The sequence below is a fragment of the Mugil cephalus genome, chromosome 2, assembly GCF_022458985.1.
Source record: "Mugil cephalus isolate CIBA_MC_2020 chromosome 2, CIBA_Mcephalus_1.1, whole genome shotgun sequence".
Taxonomy (NCBI): Eukaryota; Metazoa; Chordata; class Actinopteri; order Mugiliformes; family Mugilidae; genus Mugil; species Mugil cephalus.
Window position 1 is genome coordinate 20,364,292 of NC_061771.1, and position 21,787 is coordinate 20,386,078.

General features: G+C 44.3%; 1 protein-coding gene across 1 annotated transcript in view; it reads left to right on the top strand.

The window, feature by feature from the left end:
- The first annotated feature begins 14,994 nt into the window (after positions 1-14,994).
- The window catches only part of myo15ab (myosin XVAb), a 40,009-nt gene continuing 33,216 nt past the window's right edge, over positions 14,995-21,787 (top strand). The window contains exons 1-8 of the mRNA XM_047579023.1: positions 14,995-15,123; positions 15,216-15,418; positions 15,461-17,468; positions 17,742-17,946; positions 18,484-20,709; positions 20,797-20,916; positions 21,051-21,368; positions 21,453-21,650. Of these exons, the coding sequence (XP_047434979.1) occupies positions 15,274-15,418; positions 15,461-17,468; positions 17,742-17,946; positions 18,484-20,709; positions 20,797-20,916; positions 21,051-21,368; positions 21,453-21,650 (5,220 nt within the window). The 5' untranslated portion in view covers positions 14,995-15,123; positions 15,216-15,273. The remainder of the gene's footprint in view (positions 15,124-15,215; positions 15,419-15,460; positions 17,469-17,741; positions 17,947-18,483; positions 20,710-20,796; positions 20,917-21,050; positions 21,369-21,452; positions 21,651-21,787) is intronic.

A 21,787-nucleotide genomic window follows, 5' to 3' on the forward strand; every position in this document is an offset into this window, starting at 1 on the left:
TGTCCATCTCTCAAAAGCACTTACCACCATAAACGCAAATAGTAGAAACAGCTACCACATTGTTTGTAACTTAAAAGCACATGAACACACCACTGTTGGAAAAAACGGCTTCAAACACATGCATGAATGCACAATGAATCTTGATCCTCATTTCCCCACCAGAACCACGTTACACCTGTGCAGTAATTCTGCTCGTTTTTCCAGATCGTTTGTTAAAACCCTTTTTTGCTGCGCCTCTCTTCCCACCTGCCTGCGTTAGTAACTTTGATCCCAGCTAGTTTTTGGACTTTTGGCTGCCTGCCTGGACCCTTCTCATGTTGTTTGCCTCTGCTGACTGCCTACTTGTTTCCGACCCATATCCTGCCTTTTGCCTAGTAAAGTCTTCTCCCTCCTACCTGCTGATTTTGCCTCCAGGTCTAACTTCTGTTACAGTAATAACCTAATTGTTGAGGCTCCAAAATGCAGGAGCAGAGAGCATGGAAACCATGGCAAAAGCAATGTAGTATAGTCCAAGATTGTGTTGGCATATTGATTCCCATCCATCCATCTATCCACTCCTTGCTTATCTGGGTACAAGTCGGGGGTCAGCAGGCTAATGTTTGCTCAGACAGGTTGTCTTCCAGTTCTCCCAGGGGATTGATTTTTCAATCTTTATGTAACCTTTAGTTGACATTCATTGCCTACTGAATACAATATCCCTCGGCGAATAAATAATTTAATTTAATACAACTTGCATGACACCATAAAACAAAATACGACAAAGGATCAACCAAAATGGTGTACACAGTGAAGCTGATGCTAATAAAGAGTGTTGGAGGACAACTTAATATATTTCCTCTTTGAGTGACGTTAAATTCCACGCCAAAACGAATCACTTGTCAAGTATAATACAAATATTTGGTTTAAAAATCAGGTGCAGTGTGCTTATCGACGTCTAATGTTTTCACTGTGTAATACAATGTGATTTTAGTGCAGGTTTGATTGAGTCGTTCTTTCTGAATACAATATGTGGAGATTTCTAGCTCACAAAGCATCAGTATGCAGAGTGCATAAGAAAACAATCTGATGAATTACGTGTAGGTCTTCCATATATTATGTATAACATGAAATCAAATTGCTGTAGAATTCATCAAAGCAGCAGGTATTCCAACTGAGGTCACAGGTGTTTCCCCTGCTGCTATATATCTCTGCTCTGTGGAAATAGGAAAATATCTACCGTGGCTGGACTGCCCACTTTCATCTATTTAAAAAGATCTGAAACTGTAATTTAGTCTCATATAACAGGCTTATGAGATGCATCAGCTTTCATATAAATTCCATTTGTGTGCCTCTCATTGCCAAGACAGGTGTTATCTCTGTTCTGCAGCACCATCCCAACATGAAAGCGTGATCTCAGAACCAAGTGTTTCCAGATGATCAGAAAGTCACCTGCTGTGCAGAAAAACAACATGATAATTTCATCTCTGTCGCTCCTTTGCTCTCACATACTCAAGAGGGGAGTAGATCTAAAGTTACACAAAACAAGTCCTTTGAATTTTGTTTTCAAATGCCAAGAGGGCAGATATGCTGGAGCTGTATTGTGCTGTAATTATTCCTGCAGATTTGATCTAATAAATGTTTTGAATGAAGATAAATGCCTTTTTTTTTGTTGCGGATGATGGATATACATCGATCAGCCACAAAATTCAAATCATGGACAGGATAAGCAAACATTGACTTGGCATTCATGTGGATGTTATGTACCAACCAGCTAGACCAGACCAGGCACCCCCACCCCATGGCAATTACACTCCTTGACGGCAGCAGCCATCGCCAGCACCTACCCAGAAATGCAACTATGTGTCACAGCGACAAGGACTCATCCACTTGGTAGTAGCGTAGTTCCTCTTTAGCCCTGAACGTATCGCTGGTGATACGTTAAAGCAGCGGCATTTCAATTACCGTAACTCACGGTGGTTTTCTCTATTGTGTGTGGCTGAACATTGGGAAGTTATGCTTTTGCCTGGAAGACCTTTGTGATATCTCAAGGGTATAAGTAAATAACTTTGTTTGTACCAACAAATTCCTGCAAGCAACTCTCTCTTCCTGGATCTCCCTGGTCTTGCCTTGCTCCCCGTGAGGTCGCTCCCCAACCTGCAGCCAACAGCAGCAGTGCGTCATCATTACCGTAATGCAGCCTTTTTTTCCCCCCGGAAAGTGCAACTTCACTTTGAATTTTGTCCATTGGTGAGTTACGGTAATTCAAATAATGCAATGTTCAATAATGTTCAGGTCTTAAAGGGTTAGTATTAACGACTGCTTCAGCAGATGGTCATAATGTTATGCCTGATAGGGGTATTTACACACTATGTACAGTACAATTTGTCTCTGTTATCAGTGGAGGTTCAGCAGAGAAACAGCTGCGTGTAATAAGCTGTTCCCGAACCTACTGGCTTCAGAGAGTCCTGTATTGAATCCCAGAGGGCAGGAGGGCAGTTCGATGGCTGGGTGAGAGGCGTTCCTAACAATGCTGCTCTCTCCGCAGTCACCGCTTCCTCTGAATGTCCTTGATGGAGGGTAGTGGCATATCGGTGATGCGTTGAGCTGTTATCACCACCCTCTGTAGTGCCTTCGGTTCAGAGACAGTGCAGTTCCCGTACCACACTGTGATGCAGCTGGTGAGGATAGTCTCCATCGTGCAGTTATCCAAAATTTAAAGGAGAAAGGTGTTTTTTCTTTAGTCTGCTCAGAAAAACAGGCGCTGGTGGGCCTTCTTTACTAGTGTGGAGGTGTTCAAAGACTAAGAGAGGTCCTCATAGGTGTGGAGTCATAGGAACTTGAAGCTGGTGACACATTCCAGAGCTATTTACATGGATGAGAGTGTGTATGTCACACTCCTCAAAACCATAATGACCTTTATCCTTCTTGTGTTGAGAACCTAGTTGTTGTCTTCACACTGCAACGTCAGTCTGTTGGTTACAAAGTAGATATTCCAGTTACAGAATGAGTGGTCAGTGCCCAGAGTAGTGATGGAATAAACATGGACGGAATGACTGTGCTGAATGCTAAACTGAATTCAGGAACAGCACCCTGGCGTATGTGCTATTTTTGTCCAGATGTGAGAGAACAGAGCACAGAGATATCGAGATAACATCTTCTGTTCTTGCAGAAGAAAAATTGGTAAGGGTCCAGTGTGTATGGTGGGCAGGCTTCGAGCTGTGCTAACATCAGTCTCTCAAATCACTTCATAATGATGATTAAGGAGGGCTACCGAGTTTAGGACTTCGACTGGAGTGAGATTTTTTCCCGGTGGGAGGGGGTTAAAGATATTTAAAGATAACATGATTCATAAACCAAGAGGAAGTGATGAAGTGATTACCTGACTTGCGGAAGGAGTGATTACGGTTCTCCTATTTCAACTGGTAACAACAAATACAATTTTCTGATTGGCTGATTGGTTGCCGATTCAAACAGAGCAGTCTGCCTCCGCCTCATCTATTCATAGATTACCAATCTCCTTTAAAGTCTATGCGCCATGAGTTCTATCACTTTTCAGGGTGTGAAATGTCATGTGTGGCATGAGAGCCATTACTGAAATGGGTGCATCTCATGCTCATTATGTGGGTCTTGAGAGCCCTGTCATTCAGTGCATTTACATGCACAGCTTACTTTCTGAATGTGGTCCTCGTCTCAGTTTACAATGTAGAAAATCGAATAACTGAAAGGAACATGTCCTCCTCCACACTTGGTGGCGGCATGTGTCTTTTCAGCGAATTCATTTTCGTCTGACCTTTTATGTCAAATAATAAACAGCTAGTGTCGTACGACAGACTGGCATTTCAAACAACAACCAGCTGGATAATAGTTCAGCTTTTTTAATCTCGTATGTAATGTGTGTGCTACTTATGGTGCAGGTAGGATGTGCGCTCTCCCTCAGGTGGTTCTCCTTCCAACTCTGTTTACCTTCTTCTTCTGCGACCAGCTTTCTTGAATGTTTTTGTTCAAGAAAGCGTACAATTGTCCAGTTAAAGTCTGATTAAGGCATACACATGGATTTCCAATTGGATTATCTGGGTGTCTTAATAGATTTGTTTGATTTTTTTTTTCACGTGTGTAAATGTACTGATTGAAGTAAGAGCTACTGGCTGGTAGTTATTGAGGAACAATGCAGAAGTACACTTTGGAAATGGAATAATGGGGGTGGTTTTGAAGAAGCTGGGGACGGTTGCCTGGGCCAGGGACAGGTTGAAAATGTTGGTCAAAACCTCAGCCAACTGATTAGCACAGGCCTTGAGAACACTCACCAATAATGAGAGGTTGGCATTTGGTAAAAAGAAAAAAGTCAAGTTGTGACAGAAATATAATATTAACTTTGGTGTACAGTTATCCCCTACATCCACTTTCAGTATCCTCTCGTCTGATTATACTGCAGGTTCCTGAAGCTCAGTGTCAAGGCAAAATGACTTATTCATTGACACCCCAGAGCCTACAGCATTTTAATGAGCTACTGCTTTGAATTCAAAAGCACTATAAAGTTTAACAGAATTTTCACAAGATAGTGTTTCTGTCTATACTTTATTTTCCTTTATGTATGAACATTTGGCAATAAAAAATCAAAGCAAGGGGGAATACAAACAGAGATTTTGTGGTATTTATCATAACACACACACGATGGCTTATTATTTAACAAAAAGTTATTTTATTTCTTTAAGTATGTGCGCAATGCTACAGGTGTTAAGTTAAGTCTTGTTGAGTTTTGGATGAGGTGTGTAGTGGCCTACATAATATTTTTGAAGTTGAGGATCTCTCATTACAGCATTATAGCTGATCTCTGCTGTTTTCTTCAGAGATCAGCATTTTTCAAATTACTGTCGGTGCTACCAACTATACTACAACAACTCATTACTTATTTAGACTGGCTTGTTGCCCTACAGTCTATAGGGGTGGAGGGGTCTGATTCCTGGGCTTAAGTGTTAAAAGAACAGCTCTAACCAAACATGACTGGGCTCCTGTGTTAGTACCAAAGAGGCTTCAAAAACCATCACTACACAAGGTGAGGTGAGACACTCAAAGATACTCATAGACCCCTTCATGGCTCGTAAACAACGTGACGTTTTTTGAGAGGCGGGGCTTAACTGGATGCCAAACATCTCAAACACTGTAGCCTGTAAAAGGCAGATGGCATATTTTAATGAACTACTTAGGCAAGAATGGACGAGGAAAACGCATATTTTAGAGAATATTATAATACACTCACTCCCCGAGACCGTGAGTGTTATTTTAAAAAGTTGACTCTGACTGGGACTATATTTACTGACCCCTACACTCACTCACTAGATGGATGATTTGACCAAAGGAGGACACATGGGAGACAAAGTCTGGTCTGTCTTTATAAAGTAAAGCTCCAGTCCTTTCTTTTAATCGCCAAACCCAAACCAAAGTTGTCTTCAACTGGCAGTAGCTGGAGTGCGATAAAACTTCAACTTAGTGTTTTTGATTTTTACGTTTTAGTAGCCAAAAATACAGCAAGACATTTTCGTGGTTCAATGTGACGGTGTTAGCTTCCCTCTGTTTCGCCTCCAGCTAACATTGTGACATCACATAGATGCAGGCCATTAAGCTGAATTAAGTTAAAGTTAATAAATATCAGAAGTAGGGGTTTAACGATTCATTTTAACGGTTCGATTCAAATCACGATTCGTGGTTGCCGATGCGATTCAAGGACGATTTAGTTTTTTTTTAGAACAATACGACACGAAACGATTCAGTGACTTGAAATCAATTCAGTAACTTTTTAGCCAAAAATTAAATCAGTCTGGTATAAATACCTACTCAGCAGTGGCGGTTCTAGATCAAAATTACCAAAGTTATCTGTTTTCGCATATAATAAAACTTGTATCTGCACAATGACACTTTTTTAATCTAAGCATTTAGCTACATGCAGAGTTCTTCTTCACAGCATGAGACTTAAATGTACAATCACACTCACTTATCTAAATTACACTCAACACCTCACTCTTTATGTAGTGAGGAAGAAAAATAGAAATTAAAAATTAAAAAAAGGACACTGCTTCTTGCTCTTTTTCATGATGATAGTCGACTAAAAAGAAAATGGAGTGGATTGTAGCATCTACTCTCAGAAGGCCATTCACGTTTTTCATTAAACAAGTAGCTACATGCTGTTTGTTATTTCACCCGTTTCCCAAGCATGACATCAAGTTTACTGACTTCAGTACCTTTGATTATTCACAAACATAACAAGACCAAGCCGCGATTAAGCGCAATAAAAACGTATTTTATCACTGTAGTGAACAACAGTAAAACACGAATTGGTGACGTTATGTTCGTCACTGACGTGACGAAATTGAATCGCTTTCCAACCTTCGCTTCTTTGCAGTAGTCCGTGCAGGGCTGCTGGCTGTTCGCTTTCACATCCAAAGTTCCAAACTCGTGCAGCCGGTCTTCCATTAGTGGGTAACACTGTGTGTGTAGCACTTAAAAGACTCCGTGAAGAACGCTCCGTCGCATTAGTTCCGATCTTCAGCCTAACTACCACCGCCACTTCAGTCGGACTGAATCGGGTAAGGTTTAACGCCTTTATCATTAAAAGTGCTAAAAAAAAACACACACACACACACACACACACACACACACACATCAATATAAAGTCTGACGTGCTTAAATCCAATGCGTTATTTCCTAGAATCGATACAATCGACAGATTACCTTTTAAAACGATATTAGATCGTCGTCCGGAAGGCCAACTTGCTGAGCACAGATCGATATAGTTGGATCGTAGGAAAATAAATCGATTAATCGATGTAGTGGACGAATCGTTACACCCCTAATCACAAGACATTGGAGGTTGAGCCTATGGAAGCCTTTGTATTAACTGTGGTGCGTTTAGTGACGCCTACTCCGTCACCGAGCTGCTGCCTTTCTCTGGGTATGCAGAGTAGAGCAGATGCTCACTGGCTGGATGACACACTGGCACATCTGTACAGTGTGTAAAATGAGGAGCAGCTTTTTTCCCCCCCTCTGCCAGAGTTATAAACTAAACTAAACTGTGAATCAAACAAATAAAAAGAAAATGCAGATGACTATTATACTGCTAATGTAGAGAATTGGCTCAGTCACAATTGTCAAATGACTGACTTTGTCACCGTGGAGTCAAAAACATATAGCAGTTACCACGTGTTGCCATAGGTGCCGCCAAGAAAATGGTGATCATTCATTCATTCATGCATTTTCTGCAACCACTTGACCTCTGCAGGGTTGCAAGGCTGGAGCCTATCCCAGCAGTCACTGGACGAGAGGTGGGGTACACCCTGGGCAGGTCGCCAGTCTATCGCAGGGCTAACACAGAGACACCATTCACACTCACACCTACGGCCAATTTCAAATCACTAATTAACCTAACGAGCATATCTTTGGACGGTGGAAGGAAGACAGAAAACCTTTTTGCTGTGAACCACCACAGATCATAGGAGATCTTTGTGATTGCCAATTTATTCAGATTACGACCCATGCACAAGTCCTTGTATTAACGAACTGTGGCATCATTCCCACGAAAGATTTGAGCTGCAGTTAGTGATGTGTGTTCCTAGGTGTGAAATGGTGTTTTTTTCAAAATGTTCAAATCACAAAAGCTGAACCCATCTGTATAAATTATACGTTTATGATTCATGCATATGCACGTGACTGTCACTTTATATGTACTTCACTGCACCTATATATAGATTTTATAGATACTACAAACTAGCATAAAAGAGAATAAAAAATGTTTTCCCCTGGCACCACACAAAGCAACACTTTCTTTCTCTTGTTCTATTTGAATTAATGTCCCACACTACTTTCCCCATGTCCATGTGACTGCAACACATTAGACATTGATCTAATATTCCAGAAATGCAGACCCTTGTCCTCTTCCAGCCTATTTGTCATTGTTAACCAAACCCTGCCCCCTCTTTCTCTCACACACACACACTCACACTTAATGCTCACGCTTACTCCATCCATCACAAAGTGGGTGTGGGAGAGGGTACGCTGACTGCGAGCCATGGTGGATTCCGCAGGTATGATCTGGGGTCAGGTTGGGATTTCGGTTCGGTAAAAGACAGGCGCACAGAAGAGGCATTTTTTGTGAGTGGCAGGAATTTAAAGTGTCTTTGAGTGCAACAACAGTCAGGGGCGTCAGAGGTTCAACGTGTGACTCAAGGACTCTTCAACAGCAGCAGCAGAGATTATCTGAAACTGATGGACACACAGCAGGGCCCTCCCCACTCCAGCAGCCGTGCTATCTTCTGCGATCCAAAGCATCCAGGAGGAGCTCGGTTAAATGGATGTGGATGTGGATGTATGAGCCCTGCTGTTTTTCTCTCCTTTCTGCACCCAGTTTCTGTCCCTCTTGATGTCTCTGCGTCTCTTACACACAGACAAACACACCTACCTCTTGCACAGGTCCCTCTGCAGCCACCCTCAGACCTGCTGCACAGACCGGGCATCTCAGAGCAGCTGTTCCAGCTCAAGCCTCAGCTGACTCCTTCAGGAGGAAAACTAATGCTGGCGATGCGCTCGCTGATCTGTTGCCTGCTGTCCAACCAGCAGAGCCTGTTAGCGGGAAACCTCACGACTGTATCTGCTTCGCACTCAATTGTATCAGGGTTATTTTTGTGCATTCTGCAATGTTTTCATCTATTAATTAGGATGTTTAAGGCTCATTGTTATAAAACTGGCCAATTTTATCTAATATTTTCTTCTCAAGGAGCAGTGCATCTTCCTTGACGACTTTAAGAAGGCTCTCTTCCGTGTGTTTTCCACCTGCGGGGTGACACTATCATTCCCCGTGACTGATCACTCTGGAGGAGCCCTGGAACATGTCAGGCATTATAGATATTTACTGTTTCAGGGCCCTAAGCGAGCCGATGTCAGGTGACGACAATTTTCTGCAACAACTACTGGTTGCGATGCCTTCAAAACAGCTGAATAATTCAATTAAGGTTCTATTCCAGAGGGAATAAAAGAGCACTGAACCCCTGGAGCTTTTTAAAATCACAACAGAACCGAAGAGAAAGTGTGGGTCGGTGGCTCCTCATGTTTTCGCTTTTCATTCTCATCAACGTTTGCTTCCTCACCTCCTCGCAGTTTATACATCAAACCAATCTTTTTCGCATTGCAATGATTTCATCCTTCTTCTTTTACTTAATTTCTAGAGCTGCAAAACTACACTCACCTGCCAGTTCATTAGGTACACTGTTAGGTACACTGTTCTAATATAACAGACGTGTATAAATCCTACCTTCACGGTTATAGTATTCAGTATTTGTTTGAAATAACTGAGAGAGAAGTTCATTTTGTGGTACTATTCCATTGTACTGTGTTGTACCAACATGTGGTTCTATTATTTTGACAGTCCTATTTTAGTCAGATCACCTGTCAAGCTATTTATTCCCAGTTATGCCAACCTGCACTGTCTCTGTTCTCTCAACTCCCCTCCTCCTTCCCCATCTCCTCCATTCATCCTCCCATATCTAATCCCTACCTCTATCGAGTCCCCTCTCCAAATCCATTCATCCACTCCACATCCTTTAGTTGTCTCCTCTTTTCACTCACCATCTGTAGTCCACAGTCTGCTCCGCGTACCATTACCTGAGAACCTCTACTCGGAATCTCCTCCTCTCTGGTCACCGCCTGATAAGAGAGCCTCTACGTTCATCTTGTCTTTCAGTGCCATTATTTATCCCTTGCCAGTTACTATTTCTTCCCTGTGGAATAAAGGGTACAGGAGCTGAGCTGATTTAGATCACTGACTCATGACCAAGGTGCTTTGAGCAAGGACCTTTCACCCAAACTGCTGTCTGAACAGCTCACACATGGCTTCCCCCCTGATACTGCTGAATGAATGGGGGATAATTCATTCAATCATTCATTCATTCTGGAGCCTATCCAGCTGTCATTGGGCGAGAGGTCGGGTACGCCCTGGACCTAGGGATAATTTAGAATCACCAAATTTGGACGGTGGGACGAAGCCAGAGTACCTGAGAGAACCCACACATACACAGGGAGAAGTAAGTAAGTTATTGTCCGTGCCAGGCGTGTGACTGCTCTGAGGTTGAGCTTGGTGAGGTTGGGTGTGGGATGATTTGTGATATTTGGATGTGATATGTGTGTAGGGTTAAATGTCAGTTTATTGTCTACGGTGAGTCCAAGGTATTTGAAGTGACTGACTTGTTCGACTGTCTGGATGTGGATGGAGGTGGGGGTCAGTCCAGGGTTGGTAATGATGGTCGATGAGGTGACTGTGCCTATCCTTACAGCTTGCGGTCTGTTGGTGAGGAAGTTGAGAACCCAGTGGATGAGGAGTGGAGGGATGTTAAGGTGGCAGAGTTTCTTGATCATCTAGTGGTGTTGTATTGTGTTAAAGGCCGAGCTGAAGTCTATGAAGAGAATGGATACGAAGGTTCCAGGTGATTCCAGGTGTTGAAGGAGTGGAGGGTGGAGGCGGCGTGCAACAGCATCCTCAGTCCCCTGCTGGCGCTGTAGGCAAACTGATGTGGGTCCAGCAGTGGACTGACTACGGGTAGGATGACGTGGAGGATTAGCTTTTCCAGAGATTTATCATGATAATGGAGGTTAGTGCAACTGGACGGTAGTGATTTGGTTCAGAGTGGCGTGGTTTCTTGGGTACAGGGATGATGGTTGAAGTTTTCCAGATGTTGGGTATGGATGCTGACCTGTATGAATCCCAGAAGATGGAGTGAAGGGGGTGGGGGTGGTTGCAGCTCCGTGGCACAAAGCTTTAACACTTTGGCTGAGATGTTGTCAGGCCCGGGTGCCTTCCCAGGTTTGCACCCACTCAGCTGCTGCTGTACCTCCACTATGGAGAATGGAGAGTCTGCAGGTACGTCCGGGGGGAGGGCATTGAGCAGTTCCTCGCATGTGGCAGGAACTGAATAAAAGAAAATTAAACCTGGGAGGATGTTGCAAATGAGCCACCAGTTCAAAACAAAAAAAAATCTTCATAAAGGAGCACATCTTTCCAACGCATCAGCTTTGTTTTTCCTCCTTTCTGGTTACTGATCTTACATCCGCTCTGGCCTCTCACTACAGACTACAGGATTACAGGCGTGGAAGCTCTGCCATAATCTAACACTAAATATGACTAAACTGCTCATCGCTGTATTCCAAGAGCCGTGTAGATTGACAAGTAATAGGAAACATGCTGTTTAGTGAGCACATGCGATAAAAGGTAGGTCATTTGGATTAGGTTCAAGATGGACACCTGAGTGTCCGTGTGGTGTTTCCTGCCAACTACTAACAGCAGCATTATTCAAACAAGTCAAACAAGAAGCACATGAATGGTCTATATGTAAGCCACTGTTTTTTTTTTTTTTTTGGTACCACTGCTAAAAATAGGTCTAACATAGCCCAAGGCTTATTTCTCTGAAAACCCCAACCAAGTCTTGTATCGTGTCTCGCCGCAGCAGGTGTAATATCAAAGCCAAAGCCTGTTTTGATTCGAGCGGCAGATCTTCTTCGTGTGGGGGAAGACGGCAAGGTCGTCTGGGTTATGGAGGGGGGAGGAGGGACGGGGAGGGGGGGTCCAGTGGAGCTGCAGTGTTTGCTGTCAGGCGGTTCCATCTGGCGGGCAACAGAAGGACTGCGCATGTGGAGACTTTTAAAAAGCTACTTTTATTTCTGTGACGTTCCCCTTCATCTGTCACCCTCCATAAAACTCACAAAGCCAACTCCTTTCACATTTCCCCCACCGTATTCCATCCGGAAATATCAAATATAAAAAGACTAATATATATATATATATATATTTATCATTATTATTATTTATTTATTTTGCAGACAAATAATTTACTTTTTATTTATGTTTGACTTGGGCTACTCTCTAAAGATATGGGCTACATGTTCAACGGAGAAAAAAAAAACACGTTAATTTGACCGATATCAACATTTTGATAACAGTTTCTACTTAGTGCGGCTACAGTTGACCTACCTTGTTTATGTATCACTACATACACCCGTGTGCCGCCGTGTACGCCCGGTGCTGCCCACCCACGGAGCGCACCAGTTCTCGCCGGAGTGTGTGGAACTCAAGCCCCCGGCCTGCCGCCGAAGAATAGCGGTCGTTAAATATTCATCCTCCGTTCCCGGTGGCACACTTTCCTCGCACCGACCCCCGCTGCTTTGAGCCCCGCCAGAGCAGGAGCAAAGGAGCTTGAGTGAGTGCCTGAGAAACTGTTAAAAGGGATTTTTTTAATATACTATTTCCCTCAGTTTTTTTTTTCTTTACCTGGAAGAAGATGGGGACTCATAACTACGGCGCTCCAGTGACGTGACGCTTTTTTCCCCCCACCACCAGATGTTAGGTGCGCTTAAGGTAAGGTAGGTATTGAGGAACACGGATGCACCCCTCCACCTTTCTCTTTCAGTCCACACACTATATTTACTGCATGCTTTGACTTCGGTCAGTCTGCGTCTCAAATGCAAGATGCAGTGTTCTGCTGCAGGTTCTTTGCCCGGTGTCTTCATCTTTTCCATCATGAAGAGCATTGCAAAGCGGTTCATTTTCCTGTGTGTTGTGCCCTAAACTGATCCAACCGACTCAAAACTATGAAGAGTGCTGCAGGTGTAACCCTGCTCCACTAGATAGCAGCAGATTGCTGTGTGTGTATGTGTGTGTGTGTGTGTGTGTGTGTGTGTGTGTGTGTGTGTGTGTGTGTGTCTGTGGGTACACTGACAGAGATGGTGTACTGCTCCCCCTCAGGACCTGAATGCTTTTGATGAGCCTCATCAAGTCCACCTCCTCCATCACAAGTCTGCTCTCTCTCTATCTCTCGCTATCTCTCTCAGGCATGTATCCCAGTTTCTCTGTGTTGTCTCCTCTCTACAAATTCTATCAAAAGATGGAGGGCCACCTGCCAGCAGCGATTGCTTTGGGAAGAGGGGGCACTGGCTGCATCTCAGAGCTTTTCACGTTTGATAGGCTCTTTTCATTCTCCTTCAAAGGCAGATGTGCGGCTTGAGACAAACCATGGGAAATCTAGGGGAGAGGGAAAAAAACAGTCTTTCATCGCTCTCTGTCTTTTTAATGCACACGTGCACCCGCTGAAAGGAATCTTTATGAACACAGCGGGCGCACATGTGCACACATGCACTACATGTGGTCTTCGCCGGTTGGAAATGATCAGATAGACTTACATACAAAGAGCAAAAGATCAGGATCTGGCAACCCAACACCTACACTCTGTAACAGGACGGATCCGGCAATCCGACCCCTTCCCTCTGGAAGAGGAATAATTTGGTTGATGGCACTAATAATCACAGCCCTGATACTGATCCTTCACAGGCTGTGTGTGTGTGTGTGTGTGTGTGTGCCCATGAATGTGTGTTTGTGAGAGTCATTCCTCTGTCATTGATACCAAGAGGGAAGACGTCATACTGTATCTCTAACAAGTGGGTGTTTCTCCTGCCTCTGCTCCTGAATCGCTTATTTCGAGGCCGTTTAAATAGATTTCTTAGGAACTTGAATCACTGGCCTTCGCACGCATTCACAGACAGCATTTCTTAGTTAAAAAAAAAAAAAAGGAGGGTAGATTTAAGGTCAGATAACTGAAATGTGTCTATGTGACTTCTGCCATACATGAATATAGAAATATGAGGTTGTTAATTATTGGATTTTTGTGGTTATGATGGCTTTTTACTGCCAGTCATAGTCAGGGCTTATCTGCTGAATCCCACTTCTGTCTGTCTTCCTCCCTCTCTGTCATTGTCGGTCTTTCTCCCTAAACCTTTTGTATTATTTATGCCCCGCCCCCTCAGCCGCCCAGAGATCTCAGGTTTCACCTGTAGAGCCAGATGACAAATTAAGACTCCTTCCACAGGGAACTCTTCAAACACATGCATGCACGTACACATATGCACGGACATGCAAATACACTCAAACAGGGTCATCCGCCCTTCTCTCTTTCTCCTTCTCTCTCTCACACACACACACACACACAATTCACACACATAGTAGCTGTCACACACTCCGAGGAGGTCAGTGTGTTGAGTGATCACCACAGGACAGAGTAGGTCAGAGGAAGAAGCTAAATGTGACCCAAAGACGTTGGCCTGGATTTTTGTTTGTTTCGTTTTTTTTTTTTGTTGTTGTTGTTTTTTTTTTGACTGCTCAAGAAGAGACCCGCAGCCAGGACGCATCATACTTGAAGACTGCAGACCCAGAACAACAACACAACCCTTCCTCCTTTGTAACATTTGTCACTGAAGCGGAGGTGACTATGACGGAAAGCTGTCTTGATGAATGAATGTGGTGACATTTCCGCAAGACTTTGGCTTTAACTGCAAGTCTACAGGAGCAAGACTGAACCGTAGAGGGGGTAGAGCGTGAGCTATAGTAACATATGCTGCATATTTTGTTTGTGAATTTTTAAATGCTTGTACCCAGTTTTACATAAAATAAATGCCACAGGGATCAAATTGCGAGGAAATTAGTAAAAACCAACATAGGAAAAAATCTTTTTTATTTTATTTTTGGTAAGAGTTTGCAGCCAGTTTAGGCTTTATCATACACACATTGTTAAGCAAATAAAAAAAAATAATTTAGATTTGTTGAAGGTGTTCAGAACCGGAACATGAAATCCTTAAGTTGGGCAAGTAAATTTAAATGGTAGACCAGACAGATGAGATCAGAGTGCTGGATAACAGTTAGACATTTCTGCTTGATGCGCACATAGCAACATAGAGGTTGGAGCTCTAGCAGAGAGAAAGGACTTAGAGGAGGCTTTTGAACTGCAAAGTGGGGTTACGTGACGGGTTTGCGATCTCTGGATAGGACTGTAGCTGACGCATATGACACAATTTTCTTGGCAAAGCCATCTTAGGCTTGTTCCTTTTCAGTGAGACAGCGATAGTGACTACTTGTGTGTCTGTGATATTAATGTGTGTATGGGGTAAAAGACTGCTAATATGTAGTTATGTGTATCTGGACAGGAGCCTTCATGGGGACCCGATTTGGACAGTGTAGAACTGCTTTGGCCGGGCGGACTTGCCCTCACACTGATACTGAAGCTGCAAATAGTGCTGGCACAAAGTCAAACAGGCATATCTAAAGCAATTATACGTTTGTAGGTGAGCCTTTTAAAACATCACATTTTCTTCATGTTTAATACTAATACTACTACTTACAAACGCCTAATATGTCTGTGTTTGTGTGTTTGAAGGGTTTACTGCATTGCGTCCTGTTGAGAGGGCATGGTGCGCTCATAGCCACTGGTCAAAATGCCTGGCAAGAAAGACCCGAAAAAGGACGCAAAGAAGGGTGGGAAACCTGAACCAGAGAAAAAGAAAGAGGAGGAAAAGAAAGGGAAGGATGACAAAAAGGGAGGAAAAGATGACAAGAAAGCCAGCAAGGATGATAAGAAAGGTGGAAAGGAGGATAAGAAAGGGGCGAAAGATGATAAGAAAGGGGGGAAAGATGATAAGAAAGGTGGGAAGAAGGGAAAGGAGGAGCCACCTAAGGGGAAAGCCGATGGAAAGAAAGGAAAAGACAAGGGGAAAGGTAAGAAAGTGGAATCTGAGGAGGACGAGGATGAGCTCCTAAGTGATGAGGAAGAGGAAGAAGAGTTTAGTGAAGAAGAGGAAGATGAGGAAGACTCAGAGGATGACAGGAGAGGGAAAGGAAGAGGAGGCAAAGGAGCTAAAGGGAAGAAAGGGGGGAGGTCCAGACATGGGGAAGACTCTGAAGAGGATGAAGAAGAGGATGAAGACGAAGAAGATGAGGAAGAGGCGTACAGCAAATCTAAAAAAACGTCTAAAGATGACCGCCATAAAGGAGGGAAAGGCGATGTTGACGCAAAGAAGAAAAAAGGCAAAAAGAAAGAAGAGGCTCCTTCCATTCCTGTTAGGGAGATCCCAAGGAAAGGTTTGAAGAACATGTCCAGGATGTTCATGAAGTTTTCTGGCTTTAAAAGACGCAGGAACAGTCGGAAGAAGCTGAAAAGTACATCACGTTTGTTTCTGGGTTTGGGAAAGAGGAAGAATCGCCTCGCTAAGAAGAAGCGCCGCAAATCCATGCTGAAGAACACCTCACGATTTATGATGAGGTTTAAAGCCAGCAAAAAGCGGAAAAAGGAGAAAGAGGACAAAGAGAGGGCAGCAGCAAATGGTGGGAAGAAGCCAACCTATATGATACTTCGCCTAGGAGGAGGGAAAGAATCAGTAGAGAAGAAGGGAGGTTTTTTCAAAGGCTTATTTGGAAAAAAGAATAGTGATGGGCCCGCTGACGACTTCAAGAATAGAAGTGCATTATTGGGTAAGGTTGCAGCAGCAACTAACTGGCTGACCAAGCGCTTCCTCTCCACCAAAATGAGTGGAAATTCTGGACACCATGGCTGGGGAGGGCGTAGAGCACACAGCCGACAAACCAGCGCCAGGGGTTTTCAACAAGGTTACTATAACGATGGTTATGATTATGGCGAAGAGATGCATGGACACAATAGGCAACATTCACTCCACCGGAAAAATTATGGAGAGTATGACGATGGGTACGGTGGTTATGGAGATGAGGCAGCTGCAGCATATGGAGGCCAGGCTCAGTTTGGTTACTATGACAATGGGGTAGGTGGAGCAGACTATCAAGACCTGGGGTACTACGAGGATGAAGGCCTCTATGAATCAAATGCAGGATATTATGATGGTGGTCTCTATGATGATGGTATGGGGAATTACGACCCTTATTCCCCCGACCAAGGCTACTATAACAACCAGGAAGCTGATTACTATGGTTACCAACAACAAGAGGCAATGTATGGTGATGAAGCTCTAGACTACTATGCACTGATGGGTGTGGACCATATGTATGGAGGAGAGGCAGACGGATTCCTTGACCCTCAGGGTTATTATGATGAAAGTGGTCAAGCAGTTTACTATGGAGAGGGGCAAGTGGGTTACTATGACAATGTACAGACAGGTTATCAGGACAACCCCTACACAGCAAATATGGGAATGCAAGGGGGATTTCCACAGGATTATCAACTAAGCTATAGTGATGCTGGTATGCCCTACCAAGACTACAGCTCCCAGCAGACCATTGGATACCCGTTGGGAGGCCAGCAGGTCTTTGGCTTTGGAGGACAAGGGATAGGTCAAGCTCAAGCACAAGGCCTGTATGGGGACCAGTATGCTGGCCAGTTGGATCAATATGGAGACGATGCTGGTGGAATTCAGGGAGGAGATGTGACATTCAGAGTTCCCAGACCGCAAGTGCGCCTTTTTGGAAAAGAACGTCTGGATGTTCCTTTGCATCCTGCACCTACATTGCCACCTGATCCAGAATTTGAAGACATGTCAGAAATACAGTATGAAGACCAGATGCCTCTTTTACCTAGTCAGCTTGGTGACATGATGTCACTACAGCAACAAATGATGATGTCTCCTCAGCAACAAATGATGATGTCTCCTCAACAACAAATGATGTCTCCTCAACAGCAAATGATGTCTCCTCAACAACAAATTATGATGTCTTCACAACAACAGGCTATGTTTCAACCTCAAGAACAAATGATGATTCCACCTGAAGTGATGTCACCCCAACAACAAATGATGTCACCCCAGCAACAAATGATACCACCCCAACAACAAATGATGTCACCCCAACAACAGATGATGTCACCCCAACAACAAATGATGTCCCCCCAACAACAAATGATGTTGCCACAGCAACACATGCTGTTACAACAAGAACAGAGTATGTCTCCACAAATAATGCCATCACAGATTATGCCACCACAGCAGCAAATGATGTTTCCACAGCAACAAATGATGTCACAGCAAATGTTATCGCCACAAGAGCAGATGATGGTACAGCAAAGTTTGTCACCTCAAGAACAGATGATGTCACAGCAAATGATGTTGCCACAGCAACAGATGTCTCCACAGTTGATGGCACCTCAGGTAATTCTGTTCTGTCTATGGGTCTGTGTAATCTGTTTAGGTTAGGCTACAGGCTCACAGGAGGGCATTTCCAGTGACATTCGACCTGACGGTAATTTGAAAAGGTGACAAAAAATTAATTAACAGCACATCTCTGGTCCCTCATCAAACACCCAGCTTGAGTTACACAGCTTGTCATTCACTTGTTTTAAGTAATCTTACCAAAGAGGAGGGGGTGTACTGTAGTATCTCTAACAACAGATATCTTTCAGTTATCTTTCATAAAGTGAAACCTAAATTAAAATTAGTTAACATGGTACTGGAGTAAATAAAACACTTACATTGTACATTACTGCATAATGCAATGTCAAGCAGTTTTGTGGAACTGATAGCCAGTCAGAGGATATTCATGGAAGTATTCGAACCAGAGCATTTTATTATGACCTGAATAATGTTTTCAGTACTGGTAGTCCATTTTCACCAGTATTTAATAACTGTATTGTTAAACTTTTTCATCTATTATACTCATAGCTTTGTGTGTTTTTTTTTAACCAGCAGATGATGAATGATCCAATGATGATGCCACAACAGCAGGGTTATGGCCCACCTTTAATCCCTACACCAACTGCCATGATTATTAAGCAAGCAAACATGTCCCCACTTCCTGCTCGACGCATGCAACCTTCTCCAACTCCATCCCGTCGTTCTGTCATCATGCCATCCCCACAAATGCAACGGCATCCTTCTGCAATGGCTTCCCCAGTAGCCTCTCCAATGCTGTCACAGAGACGCAGCCCCTCCCCGCAACCATCCATGAGGAGTGGATTAATTAATGCCCACAGACCTCCCTCTGTTATGTCTAGGCGTTTGTCACCTCCTTCTTCCCCTATGGCCTCCCCATTAGCTCGTCATATAATGCAACCTCAGAGATCACCGTCTCCCATGGCTCGAGGACCTTCCCCCCCACAGTCTCCCCGTGGCTCCATGATCCGACGTAGTCCTCCACCCTCACCAAGAACATCAATGAGGCAACCTTCTCCACCCTCTTCACCTCGTTCTTCTATGAGGAGGCAAAGTCCCCCACCATCAACCAGTCCTGCCCGCAGCCCGTTTGAAGGGAGAAAGATGCGTGAGTCATCCTTCTCTCCCCCATCTCCTAGTCATTTTTCTCCACCCCGGTCTCCCCACCTTAGTAGAAGACCATCTCCATCTCCCTCTCCATCTCATCGTAGTTTATCCCCTGCAGGTCCCCGGCCTGCTCCATCCTCTCCCACTCTTTCTCGTCGCTCAACTCGACTGATGAGGGACCCCACTCCATTGGCCAGGCCTAGGATGGGGGGAAATGTTCCTTTAGGTACGGTGAGACCCTCCCCTATGGGTCTCAGAGGGCGTCCAGTACCCCCACCTACCCAGAATGTGCGTCCTTTCCGTCCCTCCTCTCTGAGAAGCAATAGGTCTTCTGTTCTTACGGTGGACTCTTCCCTCTTATCCTCTCCTTTCCACTCCCCTCATATGGTCCACCGTGTTCCCCTTGGGAGGAGAGAATCTGGCAGATATCCTCCTCGCCCCATGGCTCGAGGACGTCCCCTCATGTCACAACAGTCTCGACGAAGGATGCCTCCCCCCTCTCCACAACTCTCCCTTAAACACATGCCACATCCTGCATCGCCACGCCTCTCTCCTAGACTTTCTCGTCAGTCTTCGCCCCTCCTATCCCCTCGTGCGGTCCATTCACCATCTTTAGCATCTGAAACTTATGTGCCTGACCCGTATGCTGAGCATTCGCAACATTTTGTGGCTCCAGGTTCTCCAATGTTATCTGGTGCTTTGCAAAACCAGGCTATGCGACAAGCCTCTTTTTCCTCACCCTTTGGACCAGGGGCAGCCCAAATGAATCAGATGGCTACTGAATTTGAAGACCCTTATATTCCCTCGTCCCCTATGCTGTCACGTGCAATGCAAAATCAGGCCCTGCGGGATGCATCCTATGTTTCCTCATTGCAGAGACCAGTATCACCATATGAGCAGCATACAGCCCCTTCATCCCCTATGCTTTCTGGGGCTCTGCAGAATCAAGCTCTAAGAGATGCGTCTTTTGTTTCTCCTTTACAAAGACCAATGTCACCTTATGAACAGCCTCTGCCCCCTTCTTCTCCATTGCTCTCTGGAGCTCTGCAAAACCAGGCACTCAGAGACGCTTCCTATACATCTCCACTTCAAAGACCTCAGTCCCCATATGCCTCATCTGTACCTTCATCCCCAATGCTTTCTGGAGCCATGAGACATGGTCAGGCACTGAGAGGCGTAGCTTCTTATCAGACTCCACAGTTACGTTCACCATATGGACCAACTGTTGTTACGCCATATGATTATATCTCAGAGCCTGGCCCAGCACCACTGCTCAATGATGCTCTGCAAAACCGATCTAACTTGCAAAATGTCTCGTCTTTAAGATCACCTATGATGCAACGTCGTAACCCTTATGCACCAGCTGGGCCTCAGCTCCACAGTGCTCTTCAGCAAAACCCTAACCTCCGCCAAGCATCTTATCAGACACCTATGCAGCTTAGACGATCCTCATATGTACCCCAACCACCCTCTTCACCAATGTTAGGAAGTGCCTTGCAAAACCCACAGTTGATGCAAGCATCATACAGGCTGCCAGATGGAACACTGATGTCCCCATATGCAGATCCCCGTTCCTCCCCAATGCTTGGTAATGCATTGCAAAATCAACAAGTCCGTGGAGCCTCATATACTCTGCCTGATGGATCGGTTATCAGGGTAAGTATGTCAAAATAACTCATGTTTCTTCGTCTACATACAGTACAGCAATAACAACTAATTATTTTCCCACTTGTATCCACATAGGACCCTCGTATGGTCCAGGCACCAATGTCTCCTAACCTTGCCAGAGCTCTTCAGAACCAGAATCTCAAGTCTGCAACATACACTCTTCCAGATGGCACTATTGTAGACCCTAGACAGCAAGTAATAAATAACTCATGGACTTTAGCTTTATTCATATTAGTTGTATTGTTCTTCTACTTCTATTTCTAATAATGTTTAAGTTTATAAGTAAAAAGTGAAGTGTATTTTTATTGCTTCTGTCTTTGGTCATTCAGCAACCCATTTCTCCGAACCTGGCTAAGGCCCTCAACAACCAAGCTCTGCGTGCAGCTTCCTACTCTCTCCCCGATGGGACCATTGTCGTTGACACCAATAAACACAACTCCCCAAATCTTGCAGCAGCACTTCAAAACCCTTACCTCAAAAGCTCATCTTACACCCTGCCAGATGGCACTATCATCATTGATCCACGGAAACCTGTCTCTCCAAATCTGGCTGGTGCCCTTGAAAAGTCTGCATTACGAAATGCCTCCTTCAGACTGCCAGAAGGGGTTCAAGACCCCAACGCACCAATATCCCCAAACCTGGCTAAGGTTAGCTGTGAACTAAGAATTTGTAAGATTTTATATTTGAATGTGCAAGTTTCCATAACTAAAACCAGCTTTTGTAATATTTAGGCCCTGAACAATGCAGCTTTAAAAGGAGCATCATACACACTCCCTGATGGAACTATTATTGTGGACCCAAGGAAACCAAAGAGCCCCAATCTGGCAGCCGCCCTGCAGAATCCTTATCTACAGGGAGTGTCGTTCACCTTGCCAGATGGAACCATCATCATTGACCCAAGAAAGCCAGTTAGCCCTAATCTGTCTAATGTGTGTACCTGTTGAAATTACAATAATTTGACATGTTTATGTTAGTTTATTTTCTCTGTATTCACTAATTTTGTGCTTAGGTTTAAAGTGGAACATAACTTTCAAGCTGGTACAGGCAATTGGACTGCACTATAATC